Below are 26,590 nucleotides of genomic sequence, written 5' to 3'. Positions count from 1 at the left end.
GTGGACACACGTTTGCAAAATGGATTTGCTCCTGGGATGAAATTGGAGGTGATTGTGAAAAAAGATCCTGAAACCTACTGGGTTGCCACCATCATTACCACCTGTGAGCAGCTGCTGCTCCTCCGCTACGACGGCTATGGGGAGGACCGGAGAGCGGACTTCTGGTGTGACATCAGGAAGGCTGACCTCTTCCCCATTGGGTGGTGTGAGCAGAATAAGAAGACGCTTGAAGCCCCGGAAGGTAATAAAATACTCTGGTTGTGACACAGCAGGATTTGCTGTAAGAAATCTTGTCCATAACCGTGAGGTTTTCAGTCTCCCCTGCACATAGGGTTTTCTGAATTTCTTGGGTTAGTGTCTTGAAGGAAAATATTTATAAGAAATAATGCACATTTTCTTATCTTTTACAGTTATTTTCTGTGCTCCCTAAAGCCTCGTGTTTGTGACACTCACAGGGAGCATCAGCTACTTACCGTTCTGTAGGACTGTGAGGCTCTGAGTTTGAGACTTGTATGTCTGGGTGTCTTTAGGTCCATTGGGCCAGATTGATTCTCTTTTTTGACTTTATTGTCCTCTCTCCTCTAACCCACAAGTGACCTGGTACCTGTGAAGTCTTCAGAAGGACGAAAGCTTTCTTCCAGAAAAGAACCATACTGGAGCTAGAATCCAAACTCGCAAGATAGAGAACAGTACAAAAGAAAGAAGGGCCATATAGAGGTGGAGGAGGGGAACAGAGAGCAGACTTAAGAAAATACTAGACCTTATATGTTTTTCTTTCAGCTTCTTATTTTGATATAATTTCAGATTTACAGAAAAGTTGCAAAAATAGCATAGAAAATTCTTGGAGACTTTGCCTAAATGTTGACATTTTGACAAATTTACTTTATCCTCCCTTCCTCCTTTCCTTCCGCCTCTTTCCCTCCCTCAAACCACACGCACACACACGCACATGCATGCACATGTGTGCGCGCACACACACACCCCTGCACCTGCACACACATGCAGTACCTGACTGTTTAGTCAGGGGCACTGACCTCTTTTCCCTTAGATTGTCAAATAAAAAGTAACAGCCAACACAACATTAGCCATCCAGTGTGAATGAATCAAAACTATACCTATTTTTGTTAGATCAGCAAAACATACATTTTGTGGTGTGCCACAGAATTTTAGTAATGAGTTTATGTGTGCCATGAGATGAAAAAAGTTATCTTAAGGTAATCAAACAGTTGAAGAGAATTTTTTCTTTATAAAAGTAGTATATTGCTTAGTAAACAAAGAACGGGTCATAGAAAATTATCATGGGTAGCCCCCAATGAGTAAATGTATCTATGTAGTGACTCTTAAAAACCTCTGACATCACAAAAGGAGAGACAAACAGACTGAATATACCTCTTGATGGGAAGATGCAACCCCGCTTGTGGGGCACCCCCCCACCCCACGAGCCAAACCTAAATTTGATTAAGCCTCTGGCTCTCAACACTGATTTATAGAAAATACAGAGGTCAGTAGAACAACTGGTTACCACCAGGAGGCAACCAGTAAAAGCAGATTCAAAAAAACTCTATATAGGATAGATAAAAGGCTGAGTCTCTAAAGAAATGTGCTTCAAGAAGAAGAGAGAGACTGGGGGCTTTGAGGGAGGAAAAGGAACATACAGATTAAGAGAGATTTAGGTGATAAACATCAACCTTTTGCAATATATGGACCTCATTTGGATCCTGATTGAGCAAATTGAAAAAAATCATTTATGAGACATTTGGGGAAACTTGAACATGGACTCTATATTTGATATTAAGGAATTATTGCTAATTTTTTAAGGAGTATGGTTATGTACTCCTTATGAAAGAAAAAAGTTACTTTCAGAAATATATACTGAGATTATATTGGATGACATGTGATATCAGGAATTGGTTGGGTGGGGATGGAATGTGTGAGGTTATAGATCAGAGGTTGGCAGAGCATCTGAAAAGGACCAGATAGTAAATATTTCAGGCTTTACTAGCCATGTAGTTTCTGTAACAGTTGCCTACCTCTACCTTTGCAGCGTGAAAGCAGCCACAGACAGCTGTGTTCCAGTAAAACTTTATTTACAAAATAAACAACAGGCAGAATTTAGCCCACTTCTTGTAGTTTGCCAGCTCCTTCAGATCTAGGTCGAAAGATTGACCATGAAGTGACAGTTTTTGGATCTAGGGTACAAGAGAATTCATTATACTATTTTCTCTATTTTTATATATATTTGAAAATTCCCATTATACAAAATAAACTAGATACCTTTTGGATAAATTATAGTAACGGAGTTGGGGTCTGTTCGCCATGTTTTGCATACAACTCTTATTAAACTTATTAGTCAGGAGGTAGCTCTGTCTAGGAGGATTTTTATCTTAAGCTGTCAAAGAAGCAATTGTTGGACTCTTAGGTATTAAAATGACATATGCACCTCTAAACCATTTTCAGTGGTTTAATTTCTCTGTATTCTGTTTAGTTTCTCTGTGTTCCATGGCTATTATGAGTAATTACTCATTTTATTCCCTCATTTAGGCATCAGAGATAAAGTGTCTGATTGGGATGAGTTCCTGCGGCAGACTCTGACCGGAGCATGTAGTCCTCCTGTTCCGCTGCTAGAGGGCGTGAGTATTCCTGCTTGCAGGATCAGTGTGGAAAACCCTTCCAGACTTTAGTGATATTTATTTCCTCTGTAAGGAATCTTAAAATTGGTTGCTTGTTTACTGCCCCAAGGCAAATATACATTATTACTAAAGACATAGGCATGGGTATTGGGAGGTTTAAATTTACCCTCAGAGGTTACAAACTGGTGGCTTGCTCAGTGCCTAAAGAATTCTGAATTAGTTGCTAACATATAAAAACCTAGTTTTCCAGATTCTTTTATGCTCCTGGAAAATGTGTTTTGGGGCTCTCACTCTAACTGGGCAGGTGTTGATTCTACTTGAGGATGGGCATTTGTAACTCCTACACCAGGTGACTTGAGACTCCCCATTTTTCCGCTCAGAAGACAGTAAATCTGTAGTACTTCTACCACCTACCTGCTTTCAGCAATCCTTTCTGGTGTAGGTTTTGAGCTTGTTAGTGATTATAGATTTCTTGTTTTTATGAAGTCAGTTTATTGGTTATGACATTTCTGAATTATATTTTGTTACTTTCTTTGTGGCATATGTGAAATGTGGTGTATGAAGGTTCCAGTTTCTCTACATCCTTGACAGCACTTGTTACTCTCTTTTTGGTTGTAGCTATCCTAGTGAGTGTAAAGTAGTACCTCATTTTGATTTAGGGAAATCACTCATTTTCCTAGTGACTAATAATGTCAAGCATCTTTTTAACTGCTTATTTGCAATTTGTGTATCTCTTTTTTGAGAAATGTCTTTGCCTTTATTTATTTATTTATTTATTTATTTATTTATACTCCTCCCCCAAGGATACGTTTTTACTCTTTTGTTTTTTGGGGCAGGGGGAGAGAAACATCGATGTGAGAGAGACATCCATCTGTTGCCTCCCATATGTGCCCTAATCAGGGATTGAACCCCAACATGGGTATGTGCTCTGACTGGGAATCAAGCCTGCAGCCTTTTGCTGTACCGGACGACACTCCTACCAATGGAGCCACCCGGCCAGGACGCCTGCTTTTAAATTGGGTTAATATCTTTTGAGTATTGAGTTGTAAGAGTTTCTTATAAACTCTAGTTGCAAGTCCAGATCAGATAGATGATTTCAAAATATTATCTCCAATTCTGTGGGTTATCTTTTCACTTTCTTGATATCATTTGCAGCACAGAAATTTTTTTATTTTGATGTAGTCTAATTTATCTGTTTTTTCTTTTTTGGCTTGTGCTTTTGGTGTCATATCTAGGAAGGCTTTGCTTTAACCCAGGGTCATGAAGATTTCCTCTTATATTTTCCTCTAAGTTTTTTTACTTTTAGCTCTTCTATTTAATTCTATGATCTATTTACATTCCCTCGTAAAACTCGGTGAACGTTCTCTTTCAAGCTAATCTTTATATTGTATACTCTGACTCATTTCATTATGTTTAGCCAGGACTTGGCACAAACTAAACACTCAGTAAAATTTGAACGAATGGGTGAAATCATGTACCAGTGAATTACTAAATATCGTACTCTACATTGACTTTGATTATGCCATTCTAATCTTTAGCTGTGAATGTGTTCCTCCACTTGTTCCTATGCTCTTTTGCATAATAAGAATATGTGTCACAGTGCAAGTCTTGTTAGGAAAAATGTAAGTTTGAATATTAAGAAATGGTTATGTGATAATGGAATCAGCATTCCTTTTTATTCTGTATTGTAGCTTTTAATATATATCTAGAGAGTGAGTATTAAACTTTTCTATCAGTGTAATCAGAACACTGTGTTCATAAGAACATTGTGAAATGAGTAAAAAATCAGAAACAACTAAAATGCTATCACTAGATAAGTGGATAAATTACCTCCCATTTGTAATACAGAATAGCAATAAAACAATTTCAAAAGATGAGGAAAATTTGTATATGCTATTATAAAAAGATAGCTATGATATATTAATTGACAAATACAAATTGAAAAGCAGTATACAGTGCTCCTATTTTTTAAAAAAGAGAGAGAATCAGACTTGGGTATTAGAAAACACAGTTTCAGAGAGTGTGTGCAAAAGTGATTATTGTGTGTTTTTCTTGAAGGTGGGATTGTGGGGTATTTTGACTTTTGTTTGATTTTTTTTCTTTGATCATATTTGCTTTTACAATTAGACTAATGATGGTACTTTAAAAGTCATTACTAGATGAAACTATGTAACAGCCTTAGAGGTCCAGACCTGTTAGGATAGTTTTGTTGCATTATAGGTAGATTTTTTTTACCCTCACCCAAGAGTATTGTTTCCATTGCTTTTCAGAGAGAGAGGGGAAGGGAGAGAGAGAAACATTGATGTGAGAGAGACATATTGATTGGTTGCCTCCCACACATGCCCTGACTGGGGCTGGGGATTAAGTCTACAACTGAGGTACGTGCGCTTGGCCAAAATCAAACCCAGGATCCTTCAGTCCACAGGTTGATGCTCTAACCACTGAGCCATACTGGCTAGGGCTAGGTAGAGTTTTATTTATTTATTTTTTATTTTATTTTTTTAAACATATCTTTATTGATTTCAGAGAGAGGAAAGGAGGGGGAGAGAGAGAGATAGAAACATCAATGATAAGAGAGTCATTGATCGGCTGCCTAGCCCATATCCCGGACATGTGCCCTGACCGGGAATCAAACCCCGATCTGGATCCTAGGTCGATGCTCACCTGCTGAGCCACGCCCTGCCGGGCTAGGTAGATTTTTAAATATATATATATTTTTATTGATTTTAAAGAGAGGAAGGGAGAGGGAGAGAGAGAAACATCAATGATGAGAGAGTGTCGTTGATCGGCTGCCTCCTGCACGCCCCCTGCTAGGGATCAAGCCTGAAGCCTGGGCATGTGCCCTGACCAGGAATCAAACCAGAATCTCCCGGATTATAGGTCGATGCTCAACTGCTGAGCCATGCCAGCTGGGCCCAGGTAGACTTTTTTTAAGACAAACATTTTTATATTACCTACAAATAATGCTATAGGTTCTTATATGATATTAGACAATTCATTGTCACTGACTTTGAATGGGTAAAAATATAAAGGCTTATTTGAGGTTATTTAAAACTTGACTTTTTGAAATACTATGTTAACATCTCTTATTTAATAATTTCTCTTTTTTTACCTACAGCTCCGTAATGGGAGGAATCCTTTAGATCTCATTGCTCCAGGTTCCAGGCTAGAATGTCAAGCTTTCCAAGACTCTCTGAGCACTTGGATTGTTACTGTAGTAGAAAACATTGGTGGACGGCTGAAGCTATGTTATGAAGGACTTGAAAGTTCTGACAATTTCGAACATTGGTTGTATTACTTGGATCCATTTCTTCATCACGTTGGTTGGGCAGCTCAACAGGGATATGAACTTCAGCCCCCATTAGGTGAAGAGTAATATAACATTTTTCTTTTAACTATTACATTACTGTTATATTATGTTCTTATTAATATTTATGAGACTGAGAAAAGCACTATTCCGCATATTGCAAAAGCCTTTGTTATTTGGCATAATAGAGATATTTATTGCAAACAATGTATAAGGAGTTGTTAAACACGTATTTTTCTTTTATTTTTATTGCTTTTGTAATTTGCCACACATACTGATATACATACCTTATAGACTTCTGCTCTACCTCCTGACCTCTTACCAAAATTAAAGAAAAATTCCCTGGGTAGCATTCATATAGGTCTAGGAGTGGGACAGATCTTGGGTTCAAAGCAAATTATTGATTAAGAGATTATAACTGGAGTTACCGTTTAAATCAATTTGCATTTATTACTACATACTCCAATTTGAGTGTTGTGTTATGTTATTTTGTGGACTACAGCAGTCCTTACGATCTCACTGTAGGTATTTCCCCATATTTTACTGCCCAGGCTCCGAGCAGGGGAGACAAAGAGGTACACGTTCTTTGAGTGAAGGTGGTATAAGTGGGCTTGAACCCTTCCCTTTTCCCAGTGGGAAGTGACTCGTTTACTTATGTGAATGCTTTCAGAATAGTTATTGTGTACATTCTGTCATCATTTAAAGTTACCTGTCTCATTTTACTAAAGCCATCAGACATCTGAAAAACGAAACTGAGTGGAAAGAGATCTTGGCCAAAGTGAAAGAGGAAGAGGAAGAGCCATTACCATCTTACTTATTTAAGGTAAAAACAAGTAGAGTAAAGCAGTTTGCATGAGGTGCAAAGTATAAAATAACCCCAAGAGTCAGTGAGAGTGCTGTGGAGTCTGGAGGAGGGAAGGGGTGTGAAGGCTGGAGTGATGCTCCTCCTTCTCTTCTTCTAAAAATGGTTTAGGTTTTCTCCCAAAGTCCCTCTTAAAGCATTTGGAGTCTTTTCTATTCATAAAACAAAACTTTAAAAATTTTTTTAAAAATTGTGGCTAACACAATATTATTTAGTTTCAGGTGTACAGCATAGTGGTTAGGCATTTATATAACTTACACAGTGATTCCCCCCCATAAGTCTAGTACCCATCTGACACCACACATAGTTATTACAATATTGTTGATGTTTCATATGCTGTATTCTACATCCCTGTTACTGTTTTATAACTGGCAATTTATATAGCTTAATCCCTTCAAAGTGAAGGGATTTTTTTTTTCTACTCTTACGTACATAGTTTTGACTCTTTATCAAATAAACTTGTTTTTCCACCCGGCTGGTGTGGTTCAGCGGTTGAGCATCTACCTATGATCCAGGAGATTGCAGTTCGATTCCTGGTCAGCACACATGCCCGGGTTTCAGGCTCCATCCCCAGTAGGGGCGTGCAGGATGCAGACAATCAGTGACTGTCTCATTTTGATGTTTCTCTCTCTCCCTTCCTCTCTGTCTGAAATCAATAAAAATATATTAAAAATAAACAAACTTATTTTTCCTTCAGGCCGCCTTTGTGTTCAGAATGTAGAGATTTAGGAGTGCGTCCTGTGGTTTTATTCCTGAATAATTTTTTTCAGAGAAGAAAATTATAGGAGTAGGCTATTTACCAGAGGTTGGACATTTCCATTATTTTAATTAATTAAGAGTAGTATTCAGCTATATATGAGTAGAATATTAATGTGAAAATACTATATTCTTATATTCCCTCTTGGTGTTTACATTTCAGGACAAACAAGTGATTGGTACGCATTCATTCTCTGTAAATATGAAATTGGAAGCTGTGGATCCCTGGTCTCCTTTTGGGATCTCTCCTGCTACAGTTGTTAAGGTAAAGTGGGGGAAACTTTCTTGGTAAGAATTCTCATCAGGATGACTGGTTTAGGAAATTGGTAGTATTTTGATTTCAGGCTCTACCAATCCAACCCATTGTTTTTCCTAAGCTGTGGGGCTAGAATTACTTCTGTACACATTTTGTATTTGTACTGTCCTGTGTTCTATGGCCCACTCCTTCTGAGGTTGGTTGCCCCAGCCAACCAAAGTGTGGGCACCAGAGTAGAGGGGCATGTTTTTTGGGGGGCAGGCCTAGCTATACTAGAGAAAGTTCAACTGGCAGGTGGGCCATGGTATCTGAAAAGTACGGAGGTGGGCAGTGTCGTCAGTGTCCAACTAGGTGCAGGGCCCACTGAGCTGAGGAGATGTGTGGGGAGCAGGTGATTCGTGTCACAGGATCTGCCAGTTGGATTGCTCCAGCCATGGATTCCAGGTCCAGACTTTAATCTTTTGAAAGACTGACAGAAGTAAGGCTCTTGTTAGGAGTAACCACAAGAACTGGGCAGGTTGTCAAGGCCTAGTTACTCAGGTACTAGAACTGAGGTATAAAAGAGAGGATTTCAGTTTAGATACCCATTCACTGAAAGCAGAACCAAAAGTCAAGTACGACTAGAGGAATAGTTGCTTTGATGCTGGGTATCCAAACTATTAAGATTTAAAGTTTCCGTGCCTTGAAAGAAAATTATTTTTAGGTTAGGGAGAGATTCTGGTCCTGCAATGGGTCAGAAGGCCATAACTGTGGAGTCTGAGGGTTGTGGGGCAGTAAGGAGCCAGGGGGGTTTATAAAACCTCTTTGGCATTTGAAACTAGGCTGGGATGTGAAAATCTAACATACTGGTGTAGTTGACTCCTCAGTAAGCCTAAACTGAATTTTGTTTGGAACTGTAATACTTAGATTTTGAATCCAGGTTCTGCTTATTCCTGGCTGTGTAATGTGGGGCAAGTTATTTAACCTCTTTTTTTGGTTACTCCTCACCTGAGGGTATTTTTTCCATTGGCTTTTTGAGAGAGTGGGAGGGAACAGGGGTAGAGAGAAAGAAAGAGAAGGAGACATCAACTGGTTGCCCCTGCACGCTCCCGACCCGGGCTGGGGAATGACCCTGCAACCCAGGTATGTACCCTTGACCAGGAATCGAACTCGTGACCCTTCGGTCCCAGGAGCTGTGCTCGAACCACTGAGCCAAACCAGCCAGGGCTTAACCTCTTTTTACACTTAGTGTCTTTATCTGCAAAATGGGGTTGATAGCAGTGCCTACCTCCTTTAGGTTGTTAGGAAGATTAAAACTGAATTAATCCATGAAAAGCATTTAATTAAACGGTGCCTGGCCCAGATAATGCTTCCTGAGTGTGTGGCACTGTTAGTAATACCACTGTGGCCGTGAGCTTTTTCAATCCTCACCCAAGAGTACGTTTCACTGATTTTTAGAGAGAGAGGAAGAGAGAGAACATCAGTGTGAGAGAGAAGCATCAATCTCCTACCTCCTGCGTGCGCCCCGACCAGGGATCAGCCCTGCAGCCTAGATTGTGCCCTGACTGGGCATCAAACATGAGACCGTTTTGGTGTAGGGACACACACACACCTGAAACCATTCATCTGTCTTATCAATTAAATTGTGTGTACAGGTTTTTGATGAGAAGTACTTTCTGGTGGAAATGGATGACTTGCGACCAGAGCATCGTACAAGGAGATCCTTTGTGTGCCACGCTGACAGTCCTGGTATTTTCCCTGTGCAGTGGAGTCTGAAGAATGGCTTACATGTCACCCCCCCTCCTGGTATTCATTTGTTCTGTTCTGAATCGTTCACTGGGAGCTTCCCTTTGAAATGAGATTTATCAGACGGCATTACCCAGATTTCTTGTCTTTCTCTCTCTTCATGCCCCAGCCCATCCTTAATATGTGGGAGCCCAAGACAAGTATAAATGAAGCCCCAGATTCCATATATTTACATATTTGAAAGTTATAAATTAAGTTAAGCTACTAAATAAAGCATGTTCTGTCCTATTACCTTGATGAGTGCATCTTCATGACAACCTGGGGTTCCATGCAGGTTCCCTAGTTCCTTCTATCTTGTTTCTGTTGGGAGGTCACAGAGGGATGGGAGCAGTATGTGCAGTGAATGTTGGGAGCTGACTTTTGAGAAGAGACGTTAGAGCCAGAGCTAGGAGGTAGATTATTGGTGATTTTTAGGGTTTTGGGCCTCTTCTTGGAGGGAGACTCTTCAGATTCCAGAGAAAGGTTTATGGTCAAGAGTAGGACATAGAGAGGCTGTAGATAGGAAAGTAGCAGGTCATTTTCTGGTGTTCGAAACTTTGTAAAATATAATATTTGACCCTTTAATCAAGGCTCATAAATATGACTTAGTTGAGCTTGAATGAAATTTTTAATATTTTTTAACTTGGAGTATCTGGAAGTGTCAGACAGTTTTCTGATTTTTCTATCAGCAAACCAGATGGGTTGGCAATCTATATGTCATTTTTTAGTAGGCTCCTGGTAAAGCCCAGCTTTACTCTCTAAATGCTGACTGCTGGAACATGGGGTGGAAGTACTCTGTGTGTTAGCAGGTGTCATAAATTTGGAACCTTTGCCTTCCATTCAGCTTTCATTCATCCAGCAGACATTTATGAGATGTTTGCTGTGAACCAGGCATTGGGTTTGCCACTGGGGAGACAGAAGTGAGTACAACACATCTTCTCCAAGGAACAAATGAGGGTGAACAGTAACAGAGCCTCCAGTTCCTCCTTCATCAGTGGACAAAATGGGAGTGCCTACTAGTGGTGATGTGGGGAAGGGCACATCCACAAGAGCAAATTCTTGTTTTGCAGGAAGGCTCTGGACATCCCAAATTCTTTATTCTGTCTGCTGCCTTTATGTGAAAACGAAGACTCATGATTAAAGCTGTTGGAGCTTTCAGCATTATTATAGACAACTCAACTGTCCTTGCAAATAGAAGGAAAGCAGTGGAATATTTAATTGAAAATGGCAGATAATTTACTGTGAGGAATTGAGGTGGAGTCAAAGGCAGAACATGATACCAGTCTCAGTTGGGCAGAAGAGATGATTGCAGGGGCTGTTTGGCTGTAGGATGGCATAGTCTTGAGTAGCCTGCTATGTGCCTATGAGATGTTAAGCTCTGCAGCAGAGCAGCTCTGACACAGCAGGCCCGGTCCAGCTCCTTGCTCACAGATGCAGAGACTTCTACCAGGAACCTTGGCCGATTTAAGTGGGGAGTTAAGCTCAACTTTTTTTTTCTGAAATGAATTTATGATTCAGGTAATAAGAACATTGAAATTCTGTAGGGCATGAATCTAAGAACCAGTGTCAAGAGTATCATATCTGTAGGAGCTAAGATATGTTTAAGGAAATAGCTTTATGAAAGAAAAAAGTCCTCATTGATTAAATAGTAGTGTTGTCTCGCTTCCTTTAGAGACTTCGTCATAATAGAATTGATAATAAGATTAGACTTATTGGTACAAATCAAATCCAGTTATAACTGTCCTAAATTTTTTGGTAAATTGCCAGTAACTAATCATAGAAAATACTGCTCAAAATAAAGACCTAGTTTGAAACATAAAAGTTTTAAAATTTATCCAAAGAATTATATTGTCATGTAGTTTGACCATATTTGCTTTATTTTATAAAATTAACAATGCTTTGGATTTACATAGTGTTTTTCCCCCTTGAAAATATCAGAGTTCCCAAATTAACAAAATTAGAAGTTGTGGGTGGACACTTGACAGAGCTGTAAAACTAGGTAGGCTTGTGTGGTGTGAATCATGGTTCTTTTGTCTCCACCTAGGTTACTCAGGCCAGGACTTTGATTGGGCCGACTACCTCAAACAGTGTGGTGCTGAAGCTGCTCCCCAGAGGTGCTTCCCTGAGGTGAGAAGCCCTGACCCCACGTGGCCACTGCTTTAGGACCACTACCTGTCCTTTTTATGATTATTACTCTTAAGTCAGTCCTCTCACTCAACCCAAATAAGCATCTTGTTGATTGTAATAAAATGGTCCAAGGAAAAATCCATTCACTGCAGAAGTTAATTTGTTAATTAGTACTTAAAGTTTATCAGTTTTATTTTTTATTAACTGAAATATTAAATAAAAATTTAGTTTATAATGATTTTTGATGGTTCAATAATATGGAAAACATTAAGTGGAGAAAAATTTCTAAACTTATTTAAAAATACTTTCAAAATAATAATAATAATAATTTATCAAAATAAAACCATGCACACAGTTTACAAAGCCAAACAGTAATAAAAAGCTTAGACTATAAAACAACAGTTCTCTGTCCTGTCCCTTTCCACAGCCTCCCTTCCCACAAGTAGTCACTTGCTATTCTTACTATTATTGTAATAGTTATATTTCTCATTTCAAAATAACGTGCTGCTGTTTTTTGAATCATTAATTTTAAACATGTCTGTTGGTTCTATATTATGGCAAATAAGCATTTAGCTATTTTACATTGCCTTTCTCCTCTGTCTTACCCCCACCTCTTCTTTCCATTAGAGTTATATTACAATTTTTGGTTAAATCTGAATTAAGTATTTACATTATCATGTACAGTCAGATATTATTCACAGCTGAACACTGCAGTGTTTTATAATTGTTTCCTTTTAAAATTTGTCCTTGTTTTTCATAGCTTAATTTTCTTTTATTGCTAGTTTTTAAAGAACTTTTTAAAAAATATGTTTTTATTGATTTCAGAGAGAGGAAGGGAGAGGGGGAGAGAGATAGAAACGTCAGTAATGAGTCATTGATCAGCTGCCTCCTGCACGCCCCCTACTGGGGATCAAGCCTGCAATCTGGGCATGTGCCCTGACCAGGAATTGACCCATGACTTCCTGGTTCATAGGATGACGCTCAACCACTGAGCCACACAGGCTGGGCTTTATTGCTAGTTTTCCCCACACCTTCCAGTAGCCTTTCATAACTATTTACACAAAGGCAATCACATTAGAAAATCTGTCATTCCCCCACTTTATGAAACAGTTTATTTGAAAGGTGGGAGAGACATTAATAATATATGTAGAAGTTCCCTTATCTGACTCTGTCAGGCATATAATTAGTGGGTTAATTGAAAGTCAGATAAATCAGGGAATCATCTTTTTGATGAAACAATCTATTTTAATTTAAGATGTATAAATATGCATTCATTTGTTAATCTTTTCCCTTGAGTATAGATTGTCATCAAGTGTTCCCTTGAGTCTTTTCTTGCATAAACTATACCTAACATAAACCCTGTGATTTTTTTAGTAGAATGACAGCTTTGATACTTTGAAACAATATGAATGTAAAATTTTGCAGCCAACCACTTCTGCAGGTGTCTGAAGTTCCACCATTAGCTCATGTTGTTTTGGCTCCATCCACCTGGTAAATGAACCCTGAGTGATTTGATTGTGTGGGACACAAGCACCAGTATCCCTGTGCCTGGGTCATAGTCTCATGTTTGGCGCCAAATACGCATGCAGCTGCCTTGCAGCATTTCCCGGAAGTCTCTTTGGTTCAGCTAGACCTGTGTATTTTCTTTCTAGTTAAAGGGTTTTGTTGTTGTTGTTTTAGTGTAGCGGGGTTAAAATACAATATGTTCTCTAGCCGTGTTTTCTTTGTCATATGTACATTGCCATTCTGATACCCTGATGTAGGAAATCTGACATTTCTAATATTTTTCTTTGAGACATCCCTCTTAGCAACCTCCATTCTCTCTCCCTAGATGGGTTGCTCTCTAGGCTTGCAGGGTAGTTTTAATCCTGGAAACTGCCCTTCAGTGCCACCCGATGAATTGAGACTCTCCTTTCTGTGTGGCCTCCTTTCTTTTTGGTTTACTCTCCTGTTTCGATGGAGCCTGTTTCTCAGTAGCTTCCTGAAATGTTATGCAAGGGAGGTAAATTTTTATAGGCTTTGCATGTTTCACAGTGTCTTCATTCTACTCATTTGATTGATTGGCTCATTGTGGAATTTTAGTTTCAGAAGTTACTTTACTTGAGAGTTTGAAAACATTACTCAGTTGTTTTCTACTTTCCAGTGTTGCTCTACCTTCCAGAGGAGTTGAAAGCCATTCCTATTCTTGACCTTCTGTAGATGACCTGCCTTTGCTTCCTCCCTGGAGGATTATAGAATCGCTCTCACCACGTTTCACAGTGACAAGTTTGTTGTGGCTTGTCTTCATTCATATGCTGGGTTTTCACTGAGCACGTTGTCTCTGGACATTTGTGCCTCTCTCTGTGCTGGGAGGTTCTCTTGAATTTCTTCTTTAATTTCCTTCCATTTTTCTAGAATTTTAAAATTTTGTATGTTGGGCTTCTGGATGAGACCTTTGCTTTGCTTTTTTTCCTCCTGTTTTCTGTTTCTTAGTCTCTTTGCTTTGCTTGCTGGAAGATTTCCTAAACTTTATCTTTCAACCCTTTTTAAAAAAAAAGTTCACTTAGAGAGAGAGAGGCCCTTCTTTTGAGTTTTTAATTTTTACTATCATGGTTCTGATATCCAGAACTATTTCTATTCTGAATATTTGGTTTTAATAGCATATAATTCTTGTTTTAAGGATGCGATAGTTCCTATCACTAAGAGGATGTCTGTATTCCTGCCTTTTGGGAAGTTTTCTTCTTGCTTCCCCCCCCCCCCAAATTGCTTGCTTTGTGTGTTTTGGTCTCTAGCTTTCATATCTTTAGATGTCTGTTAATTCTTGGTTGTTTGCTTATATTTAAGAATGATGGACTAAAAGAAAAAACTGATTGGAAGCTCTGAGGATGGTGGTGGGGCTTGTCAACCTTGAACTTCCCTATAGGGTGGGATCTGGCTGGTCATTTGTTGGGGACCCCTAATCCATATTTTTATGTGTTTCTTCTTGGGCTTATCATGTTACCACAAGAAATCTCTCCTAGTCCCTTGCCAGGAAAGTAGAGGCAAGGGCTGGGTCTTTCACATTCCATATGCAAACCCCTGTTTTGGGCACTGCATGTTTGTCCTCAACAGTCCCTATGTCCTCTTGCTCAGGGGTCTTGTGTATTACCCTCCCTTGAGGATTAAATTTCATCTTTGGTAGGGAAGGGGAAAGGACAGTTGCACTGAGCTGTGGAGTGGAGGAGCTGATGGCATGACCTAAATTTCAACAAGTCTTTTTATTTTACCTATTTCTTTTCCACCTCTAGTTGCCCCCTACCTGGTGCTGCCAGTTTGTAGCTTTCTTTGCTGTCCACTTAGATTTACCTTTCTTTAATCTGTTAAGTTAGTTCTAGACCCTGTTCTAAATTTTAGCTTATAGAATGTTGTTGTTGTCTCCGTTTCGGTTCATCTATCCCAGCAGGTTTATTTCTTTAAAAACACTGCTTTAGTTTTAGTGAATTGTCAGAAGGAAGAGAGAACAATCAGATACAGAAGTTCATTTCTTTATCCTGACCCAGAAGCTGCAAATTTGAAAAACACATATTTAAAATAACGCTTTCCCCTAATTCATATGCATTATTCATCCTTGACTGCCTTTTATGATACACATAGCAGTAGGAACCAAACAGTTTATTGTATGATGGGCCCTTTATGGGAAGGTCAGTGAACCAACAGTGGTGAGGAGCCATTTGGTTCAGGGCACAGAACCTTAGGTACTTTATTTTATGGAAACCTCATACTGACCTGGTGAGGTATGTGTTCTCAATGTCATCTGACATATGAGGCAAAAAGAGGCTACTAGCTTGAGCAAGGTCACAAAGGTAGCAGTAGTGCAGGTGTATCTCACCTCAGAGACTGCCTGTAACACCAAGAGGAAAGACATTTTTCCTTTGCTTCATTAAGAAACAAACAAAGCAAAGTTAATTTATAGCCTTGAAGTATTACTCTAGGATTAAATATTACTTGGAAAGTTTTCTCAGAATAGCACGAATTAACACCTAGTATGTTTTGGATTGGATTCATTTATTTTCTAGTCAATTTCTGAGCACGAATTTAAGGAGAACATGAAGCTTGAGGCGGTGAACCCCCTACTCCCTGAGGAAGTGTGCGTTGCCACCGTCACTGCAGTGCGAGGCTCCTACCTGTGGCTCCAGCTGGAGGGTAAGTGCCAGCACCCCAGAAGCCTTCCTTCCTGTGGCTGCTCTTCTCTGTTCACCCCTATACGATCGTTTGTTAAACTTAGTAGATTAGCTAAAAACCCCTTGTTTAACCTGGCTGGTGTGGCTCAGCAGTTGAGCATTGACCTATGATCCGGGACATTCTGGTTTGATTCCCAGCCAGGGCACATGCCTGGGCTACAGGCTTGATCCCAGGCCGATCAATGACTCATCATTGATGTTTTTATCTCTCCCTCTCTGTTCCTTTCTCTCTGAAATCAATAAAATCTATTTAAAGGGGCGGGTGTCTTGTTCAGAGACTTGTATTTTATAATGCAAGATTCTAAAGTAAGAATTTCTTTTCTTGTTCTTGGCTTTCAAAGTTTAGGAAATGAATGTAAATGAAAAGCCTTTGCCACAGAGTCCCCTGTTTTCTTAAAGGGGAAAGTATAAGTCGAATAGCATATATTTTGATCTGCCCAAAATATATGGGCATGTGCATTAATGACTAGCTTATTCAAGAGAGACTATTTTGGTTGTCCCCATCCATTAGAACCAAAATATATGTAAAATAAAAAAGATATACAGTGGTACCTCGGTTTTCTAATGTAGTCGGTTCCGGAAGACCATTTGAGTTCTGAAACGTTTAAAAACCAAGGCACAGTTTCCCATAGAAAGTAATGCAAAATGGATTAATCATCCCAGACCTTTAAAATCAACCCCTAAAACAGCAATTTAACATGAATTTTACTGTCTAATGATACCACAGATCCATAAAATGATACACAATGAAAGCAATAAACACAATGTACTGTACTGTAAAAGCAATAATAAATAAACACAATGTAAAAACAGTACTGTAGGTGATAAAAATGAAAATGTAATTTTTCTTACCTGCAATGATGATAGTCATGGTTTGGATGGAGGGGTCCCCTTCAGTAATCACAATAGTGACTGTTGTTGAGGTGTTCTGTGGCCCTCTTCCATAATCACTGTAGGTGACTCCTCTCCTGCCATTCCTTCCCTTGGTTTTTTTACACCACTGGCACCTGATTCAGACTCACTGGATCTTTTCCTCACTAAAAGATTTTCAATTGACATTTGCTTTTTCCGATGTTTTAAAATTTGTCTAAAGTGAGACACAGCATTATCATTGCAAGTATTAGTGGCGTGACTTACAGCAGCTTTATCAGGGTGATATTTTTCAACAAATATTTGCACTTCAACCCATTTTGCACACATTTCTTTGATCAGTGCATTAGAAACACTTTCTCTTCCCTCCTCCTGCTCCGAAGACGGTTAGTTCCTCAGTTGCCACCTGTTGCTGCTCCTTCAGAACGTTTGGAAGTTCTTCTGTGACAAGTTCAGTCCTGTGGTCCTCCAGTGACCCCTCCCCATCATCACTACTCACTTCCAAGCCTGTGGACTTTCCCAGAGACATGGTATCAACAATAGGAGCATCCTCTTCAACACTCTCAGATACGTGTTCAGGGGCAGCTTCTGGCCACAGTTTCTTCCATGCTGACTTCGTTGTTCTGTGAGACACATCCCTCCATGCTTTGTCTGTGAGCTGTAAGCAATGTAGGATATTGAAATGATTCTCCCAGAACTCTCTGAGGGTTAGCTGTGTGTCCGAGGTCACCTCAAAGAACCTTTGGAACAGTGCTTTGGTGTAAAGCTTCTTAAAATTAGATATGACCTGCTGGTCCATGGGCTGGATGAGTGGAGTTGTGTTGCGGGGCAAAAATTTTACATCGATAAAACTGAACTCTCCCATCAACTCATTCTCCCAGCCTGGAGGGTGAGCTGGAGCATTATCCATAACAAGCAGGCACTTCATTGGAAGATTTTTGTCTTGGAGGCATTTTTTTTTACACTTGGCCCATACACTTCATGATACTACTCAATAAAAAATTGCCTGGTTACCCAAGCTTTGCTGTTTGCCCTCCATATCACATGCAATTTGCTTTTTATGACATTGTTTTTCTTAAATACCCTGAGGTTCTCAGAATGGTAGACTAGCAAAGGCTTCAACTTAAAATCCCCACTCGCATTCCCACGAAATAAAAGGGTCAGCCTGTCTTTCATGGGTTTGTGTCCTGGCAGTGATTTCTCCTCTTTTGTTATGTAGGTCCTCTTTGGCATTTTCTTCCAGAAGAGGCCTGTCTCATCACAGTTGAAAACTTGTTGGGGAAGGAGACTCTCTGCCTCTTACATAATCTTTAAATTCCAAAACAAGTTGGTCGGTGTTGTCTTTCTTGGCACTGGCAGCTTCACCGTGTCTCACCATACTGCGTATGCCACTTCTCTTAAACTTTTCAAACCACCCTCTACTTGCCTTGAAAATATCACTCTCAGCACTTGTTCCAAGGGTGTTTTTGATGAGGTCAGCATGCAAATGTAAAGCTTTTTCACAAATCATGCTCTCAGAAATGCTTTTGCCAGCCAACCGTTTTTCATTTATCCATATGAAAAGCAATTTTTCCCCTTCTTCAGTCATCTGTGTTCTTTGTCTTGTGTTTTAACACCTCTTGCAACATTGGCTCCTTTAATGGCTTCTTCGTTTTTTAAGATGGTACAAATTGTAGATTTGGCCATACCAAACTGTGTTGCCAAATCACATACACGGACACCACTTTCATGTTTGGAAATAATTTCCTTCTTCACTTCCATTGTTGTTCTGTTAATGATTCTCTTAGCTTTGTAGCTTTTATCCATTTCTCACAGCAAAGGGTGATTGGCAGAGGGCTCTTGAGATGACATGAACACAGATTGATTGCATACGGTCACAAAAACAAATTGGTTGCAAGCGTGCTCCTGAGATGAGCACAGATTGATTGCACACAGTCACCAAATAAGCCCAAATATCACCTCTGTGTTGTGCGGGTGCTCAGGGTTCAACAGCCAGCAGCTAGGCCTCAGGATCTTGCCCTCAGCAGAAGCTGTGTGGCATGTTTGACTTCCGAGGCATGTTCGAAACTGAAGCATTTCCTTCTGGGTTTACAGCTTTTGTAAACCGAAATGTTCGTTAATGGAGGTGTCCGAGAACTGAGGTACCACTGTATTATGCTAAAAGTAATAATCATTAGTTGGACATGTTTGTGGACAGAAACACAGGGTGAGTACTCAGCGCTGTAGTTACTGTATGTGGCCTAGATTCCGTTTTTACTTGGCTGCCAAATAGACCTAGTACCTTCTGTTTCCAGTTTGTAGAATTGGCATTTGATACAGATATCAAGGAGAGTATTGAATATAGACTTTATTTTTTAACCCTGCTGAGCAACTTGCCTATATCACTTCCTAATTTGAATTCACTGATCTACCTTCTGGCTTGTTCCCAAGTGCCACAACTGATATTCTCATTGAGTAGAACTGTCCCTTTTGTCTTTGTTTTCCAGTTATTTCATGGAGTTGACTGATATTTGTCAACCATCTGAATGATACTGCTGGTAGTTTCAGTTGCTTATTTCCTGTTCCCTAACGAAGGGTCACCCTGTATATTCACTCCCCCCATTTTGGTCTTTATACAGCTATGCATGAGAAACAATTAACTTTTTTTCTCTTAATGTTTGCCACACATGAAAAAGTATGACTTCTGTGTAAAAAGAACTTGTTTAAGAGACTTTGTGTCTGTATTATTGCAGCAGTAGAACATTGATTGTCTAGAAAGTAGTTTATGAAGAAGGGTATTTAATGGTTCAAAAATTTTAAAAATCTAAACAGGTTCTAAGAAGCCTATACCTGAATGCATCGTGAGTGTGGAATCCATGGATATATTCCCGTTGGGCTGGTGTGAAACCAATGGCCATCCCCTCAGCACTCCTCATCGAGCTCGAGGTACCTGTCTTTTTCTAGGTCGGAGGGTTGGTGGTTAAATAATCTGTTGTGTGGCTGCTACCAATTAGGATGAATCTGGACATTTCAGAGAAAAACAAAATGATGTTCTGGTTATCTGTTCCTGCATAGGGAATTATTTATTGCAACAAACATTTATTATCTTACAGTTTCTGTGGGTCAGGAATCTGGGCACACCTTAGCTGGGTCCCCTGGGTTCGTCTCTCACAAGGCTGCCATCAAGGTGTCAGCCAGGGTTCTAGAAATCTCAAGGCCCAACTGGGGGAGGGTTTTCCCCATGTCTACCCAGAGGATTGTTGACAAGGATACATTTCCTAGTGGACTGTTGGACTGAGGGCCTCAGTTCCTTGCTGGCTGTTGGTTGGAGGCTCCCCTCAATTTCTTGCCACATGGGCCTCTATAGGGGAGCTCACAGTGTGGCAGTTGGCCTCCATCAGCCAAGTGAGAGAACAAGAGAGGTTGAGCAAGATGGAAGCCAGACTATTTCTGTAACCTGATGTTAAAAGTAATTCACCCCCACCCTTAAAACAGCTTTATTGAGATATCATTTATATAACAGAACATAAATTTTGTTCTTTTAAAGTACAGGAGGTCCTCAAATAACGTGTTTTGTTCAACGTCATTTGTTATAACGTTGATGAGGTGCCATAGGAACTTAACTTTTGTTAATTAGCCTATGGTAAAATTGGTTTTGTAATATGTCATTTCGCTTCAAGTGGCAGAACCTATTGAAGGTGTTAAGTGAGGACTTACTGTATACAATTCAGTGGTTTTTAGTATAGTCACAGTTATGCCACTGTCACCACAATCTGAGAACATTTAATCATCTCAAAAGAAAACCACGCTCTTTAGCAGTCCTGCCCTGCAGCCTTAGGCTGCTACTAATCCAATTTCCATCTCTATAGATTTGCCTGCTCTGAACAGTTCCTATAAATAGAATCATGCACTATGTGGTCTTTTGTGACTGGCTGCTTTTACTTGGCATACTGTTTTCAGAGTTTATTCATGTTTTAGTATATATCAGTACTTCGTTTGTTTATATTTCTGAATAACATTCCTTTGTTACAGCTCTACCAAATTTTGTTTATCCATGCACCAGCTGATAGACATTTGTATTGTTTTCATTCCTTAGCTATTATGAATAATGCCACTGATGAACATTTGTGTACAGATTTTTATGTGGACTCAGGTTTTCATTTTATTTGAGTGTATCACCCTGTTTAACACTGCCAGACTGGTTTCCAAAGCAGCTGCACCATTTACATCCCCACCAGCAATGTGTGAGGGTTCCTTTCTTTCCATATTCTCCCCAACATTTATTTTCTGGGGTTTTTTGTTTGGTTTTTATAATAGCCATCCTGGTGGGTGTGGGGTGGTATCTTAACTGTGGTCTCCACTTGCATTTCCTTAATGACTAGTTATATGGAGCATCTTTTTGTGTGCTTGTTAGCCATTAGTATATCTTCTTTGGAGAAATGTTTGTTCAATTCATTTGCCCATTTTTAATTGTTTGTTGTTGTTGAGTTGTAGGATTTTGTTATGTATTCTAGGTATCCCTTATCAGATACATGATTTTGCAAATATTTTCTCCCATTCTGTGGGTTGCCTTTACCTTTCTTGATAGTGTCCTTTGATGTATAAAACTTTTTCATTTTGATATAGTGCAATTTGTTTTTTCTTTTGTTGCCTGTGCTTCTGTTGTCATAACCAAGAAATCATTGCCAAATCTAGTGTCATGGATATTTCCCCCTATGTTTACTTCTAAGAGTTTTAAAGTTTTACCTCTAAAGTTTAGGTCTTGATCCATTTTGAGTGACTTTTTGTATGTGGTGTAAGGTAAAAGTCCAACTTCATTATGGATACTCAGTTTTCCTAGCACCATTTGTTGAAAAGACTACTTTCCCTACTGCATCTGTTGGCATCCTTGTGAAAATCAGTTTTTCTTTTGAATATCTATCCCTGCTTAGAAAATATTCATGAGAGTTGATTGACACCGGGAGCCTTAAAAATATTATTTTTGATCTTTGTTGAAAGACCTAGAAAATGTGCTTCAGTCTAGATATATAAAATATATATATATATATATATATGTGTGTATATATATATATCACCAGGTTTCAAATATGCTAATGTTATATTAATACATATATAGCTTCTCTGTCTTTTAATTTTTCTTGACAATACACGTTATTGTTTTCTTGTTACAGTACACAAACAGAGGAAAATTGCAGTGGTTCAGCCTGAAAAACAGTAAGTAATATGATAGTAGGTTTGAACAGTTGATATTTGAAAGTTAGAATATCTAAGAAAAAAATAAGAGTGTATCTCCTCACATGTTATTTTCTCAGGTGGAAGCATAATCCTTTAATTCCGCTTTTGGTAGTTTATGTACTTCTCTTTACAGTTTATACATTTCCTAAATGACATTATATACAGAAGGGTAAAATCCACTCTCAAGATGTTCCCCAAATTGAGTTTTCTTTGGCTTTTAGAGCTGGAAGGCATTTGAATATGAGAGAAAATAGAGTCTCAATGCTGAGATTTGTTAAGGAAGAGCAAAAATTGTGAATTAGGATATTATTTGTCACAGTGAAAAAATGCTTGAGCTAGAAGACAAGTCTAAACTAAGAGGCACATGAAAGGAGTCCCTTTGTGTCCTATCGGGAGAATCTTTGTAGCACATCTTCCTTCACAGCTTTTGAGAAGCAGCTAATTAGTGTTGCCTTAAAAATACAAGGGTTCCTGTGTATATGTGTGTGTTTTTAAACATTGGGTTTTCAGTTTTGTATTAATTTGCTTAGGCTGCCATAACAAAATGCCATAGATCGGGTCGCTTAAACAACAGATTGATTTCTCTCAGTTCTGCAGTCTGGGGAGTCTGAGATCAAGGTGCCAGCCTGATTTGGTTCCTGGTCAGGGCTCTTTTCCTAGCTGGCAAACTGCTATCTTCTCACTGTGTCCTCACATGGGAAGAATGGAGAGGGATCTTTCTTCCTCTTCTTATAAGGCCACCAATCCTATTAGATTAAAGCCTGACCCTTATTTACCTCCTAAAAGCCCTAGTTCCAAATACAGCCATATTGAGGATTAGAATTTCAACATGTATTTTAAAGGGACACAATTTTGGTTGTTGCAGATTCTAATTTATATCTGCTTTTTGTGGCTATGTGAGTAATTAAACTGACAGTAGAAGTAGGAAGGCCACAGAATTCCATTCCAGGTAGTGACATGAGACAGCAGTGACAAAATCTGGCCTTGGGTTTTTCCTTGATTTAGTTGTCAAGACTGATCCAAAGTTTTAGTTAGGAAGTATTTTAAAAAGATAAATTAGCCTTTTTCAGTGATTGCTGCAAATACAGTAATTCTCTTTTTTAATAATATGTCTCTAATTTTTAAACTGATGGGAAAAGATAGACCCTATATTAAAAATGTTTCTGTTCTTTGACGATTAAAAGAAACGAATAGTTTACTTGTGTTTTTAGAATCACTGAAGGAATTCTGTAATTGTCGCTCACATGAATGAAAGGAGGTTTGTTTGAACATGCAGTATCACATGTCTATAGACTGCTGGTTCCTTAGGCTGTGTACACAGTTTTAAAAACAGTTGCCATTTTTAAAAAAGTAAGATCAAGGAAGCACCTTCTGTTATAGATTTTGCAATCTGCCAACTTTGCTTTCTTCTTAGATTTGAAGGAAACTAACCCTCATACTTTCCTGACTTTAAGGATTATCTTACTATTTTGTTGTGTTTTCTTGACTCAGGATACCATCCTCGCGGACTGTCCATGACGGCCTGAAGAGTCAGGAGCTGAACTCCACAGACTCAGGTAGAAGTGCATGTAGCCTTGGGGAAAAGAGGACCTTTAGTTTATTTTAATGGACTATATCTAAAAATAAACAACACACTTGATTAATACAATATACTTCATAGAGAGGTCTCTTAATTGTGATTTTAAAGAGTTATAATTGTCTAAGATATACTTATTAATAATGATCTTTAGGCCAACATCTCTGTCCTTTTATAATAATTGTAGTTTTTCTTTACTGATCACTTATTGGGTGCCAAGGGCTCCGGAGGTCAGTATTATTATCCCTGAGTTTAGATAAAGAAACTAAGGCTTTCTGGGCAGTGCTCTTTCTTCAGTGGGGTGGTTGAGAGGTGACTGTTTATTCTCTTTTAAACTCTTATTATGATATACACAGTTTGTATATATATATTTCACAATTTAAAAAACAAAGCACTGGAAAAACAGACTATCCCAGAGACAATGCCTGATAAATGAAACAAGGCTCTTTTCTGGGAGGCCAAATCTTTTGTCCAGCAGTCTTTCCCTGGAACTACTCTTGACTACCCCTTTGCTGGTTGTATTACACTTAATATCTTGGCTGTGTGTCTTCTAGCACAGGTTAGGTATCTGGATGGTATTTAGTAAATGCCTAGAAAAGTAAAGAAACCAAAGCTTAGAGAGATCATACAGTTTATGAGTAGAAGGATCAGGAATGGAATTCAAATCTTTCTCAAGTTCAAGACCTGCATTTTTTGTCTCTTCTACCCATTGCCTTTTCATTATATCATTTATACATAGAGGATCAGGGCTGCGTAACTCCTTATTTTTGATGTATTACTGGCCATTCTAATGGCTACGGAAACTACAAAACTAAGGCATTAATATCTCCCACATGACCACAGTCACGTTTGGGTTTTGTGAGAGGTCAGGTTACCTTGGAAAACAAGTCTGAGACTGATATTTACGTACGGGAGTTTTATTGGGGATTGCTTTTGGGAACGGCTCCTTGGAGGAGTAAAAGAAGCAGGACCAGGCAGAGGGAAAAGTTGAGCTGCAATTCAGAAGTTTTTTCCAGTCTCACAGGGAGCCTTGGCACTGATATGACCACTCAGAGTCGTCCCTAATTGAGGCAGTTGCTGGAAATAGACTGCTGCTCCCTCTCCACCTCACAAAGGGTGGGTCTTGGGGAGGGTGGGTCTCTCCTAGAGAGGGCAGTCCTAGGCTGAGTGAGGGTAATTTCAGGATAGCCTTACAATTGAGAACTATAAACTGCCAACATTCCCAGCAGCAGGAAGCATAAGTGCTTTATCCTGAAAAGGGGCATCTGGGTGGTGGAGTTCAAATGGAGAAGTAGGTGCCAACATGTGACCCCTGTGCTAAGACTGCATTTTTAGGGTGACCATTATGTACTTCAGGGTCCTGCCAACAGTGGGCAGTGTACACATATCTTCTTTCCTCAATGTTGGCTAACAGTATCCATCAGAAGAGCTTCTCTCTGCTTGATATGAAAATGATGTTCTAGTATCTTTGAATTTTTTACATTCAGTAGCTGAATTGCCAACAACTATGAGGGGATTTTTAAAATACTATATTGAAGTACAGTATTCATACATAAAGATAGTTGAATGAGGGAGTCGCTAGGTCCAGTTATACCCCACAGTACTTGAAGAATTAGAGATGTGTTCACAGTGTACTTTCAGCCCTCTGAGAAATCCCAGAAATGGGAGGACACCCACATCATAGTAGTTTAGTGGTTTTAAGGGGACAAACTGTGGTTCTGGATAGTATTCACCATCACTCCCTAGAAATATTCCAGAGTTGATTATTGAATAGTTGCTTGTCAGGACTCATCATGGGTTCTGCAAGTAAATCTTCCACTTCCTTTATTGATAGAAGCATAAGGCTCTGGAACAATGTCACATTAACCCAGGAGTTAATCTGCACGTAATTCAGAATGTTGTCTGATTTCAGCAGTGATAAGCTCTGTAATAGAGTTGTTGTAAGTATTTCAAGGTCACACTCATATAACATGTTAAGTTTCAAAATATGTAATTTCTAACTTTATATAATGGTGGAGGTGCTTGTTTTTCCCGCAGTAACCCAACTTTGGAAATAGGGGTTATAAAATGACTATTCTAAATATTTGTTTCTTTTCATTTCCCAGTTATGATTAATGGAAAATACTGCTGTCCAAAGATATACTTCAACCACCGTTGCTTCTCAGGGCCATATCTTAACAAAGGAAGAATAGCTGAGCTGCCTCAATGTGTAGGACCTGGGAACTGTGTTCTGGTCCTCAGAGAGGTAAGGTTCTGGCCTAGAGTAAAAGAACTTGGAAATTTTACAGCAGTTCCTTAAACTTATTCATACAAGGATCTATCTGCATGTCACAAATGTGACAACTCTAGGTTTTATCATAAGTGATTAACTTTTCCGTGTTGGACGGTGAACTTGGCATGAAATTATTTTTGCTCCCAGGGAACATTCACGTAAGCAGTTCTTCACGTAGCAGGCTCACCTCTGTCAGTGTAGAAAGGTCTTCGGTCAGAGATGACATGGGAACTGTACAAGAGTCAATGTGAGAATAGTCAGTCTGTGACTGAGAGACTGGCATTAATCAGGACCATGATAAAGCTACGCACCTGCTGGACTTGCAGAGCTTCCCAGCCAGGGTGCTGCAGTGCAGGTAACACATGTTAGGAGTTCTGAACTGTTCACCTAGGGTGGCAAGGTGCAGGGTCTGGGGAAGCTGGAACTTCTGGGCCAGGCTGCTTCCCCCACATGAAGGCTCAGCCGTCTACAAAGTGTCCTGAACTAATACAGTTTTCTGAGTTGACCATTACTGGGAATGGATTGGGAAGCATATGCTAGAGTAATTTTAAATTCATGGTTCTATTTCTTTCCATCCATAATGTTTTGAATATTTAAGAGGGTCTGGTTACTTTCTTATTCACAACTTTGATCAACTGTCATATCTTCAGTATAATTATTTTGTTAACATTTGTTAACTAATATGACTAGAATTAATCTCACAAATGACATGATGAGGGATGGCAAGGTTCTAATGGTCTGCTTTTCTCTTTCCCAA

The 26,590-nt window shown here is 39.2% G+C and overlaps 1 protein-coding gene across 1 annotated transcript in view; it reads left to right on the top strand.

Annotated features, from left to right (window-relative positions):
• SFMBT1 (Scm like with four mbt domains 1) overlaps positions 1-26,590 on the top strand; it is a 106,869-nt gene that overhangs the window by 72,530 nt on the left and 7,749 nt on the right. The window contains exons 4-15 of the mRNA XM_087825028.1: positions 1-241; positions 2,542-2,630; positions 5,749-5,995; positions 6,666-6,760; positions 7,719-7,820; positions 9,446-9,596; positions 11,620-11,702; positions 15,737-15,863; positions 19,583-19,696; positions 21,922-21,964; positions 23,477-23,541; positions 25,667-25,806. Coding sequence (XP_087681154.1) covers positions 1-241; positions 2,542-2,630; positions 5,749-5,995; positions 6,666-6,760; positions 7,719-7,820; positions 9,446-9,596; positions 11,620-11,702; positions 15,737-15,863; positions 19,583-19,696; positions 21,922-21,964; positions 23,477-23,541; positions 25,667-25,806 — 1,497 coding nt within the window. The remainder of the gene's footprint in view (positions 242-2,541; positions 2,631-5,748; positions 5,996-6,665; positions 6,761-7,718; positions 7,821-9,445; positions 9,597-11,619; positions 11,703-15,736; positions 15,864-19,582; positions 19,697-21,921; positions 21,965-23,476; positions 23,542-25,666; positions 25,807-26,590) is intronic.

This window comes from Miniopterus natalensis, chromosome 15 (genome assembly GCF_054644295.1).
Source record: "Miniopterus natalensis isolate mMinNat1 chromosome 15, mMinNat1.hap1, whole genome shotgun sequence".
NCBI classification, from domain to species: Eukaryota; Metazoa; Chordata; class Mammalia; order Chiroptera; family Miniopteridae; genus Miniopterus; species Miniopterus natalensis.
The sequence above is the reverse complement of the archived record's forward strand: the minus strand, read 5'-3'. Positions and strand labels throughout refer to the sequence as shown.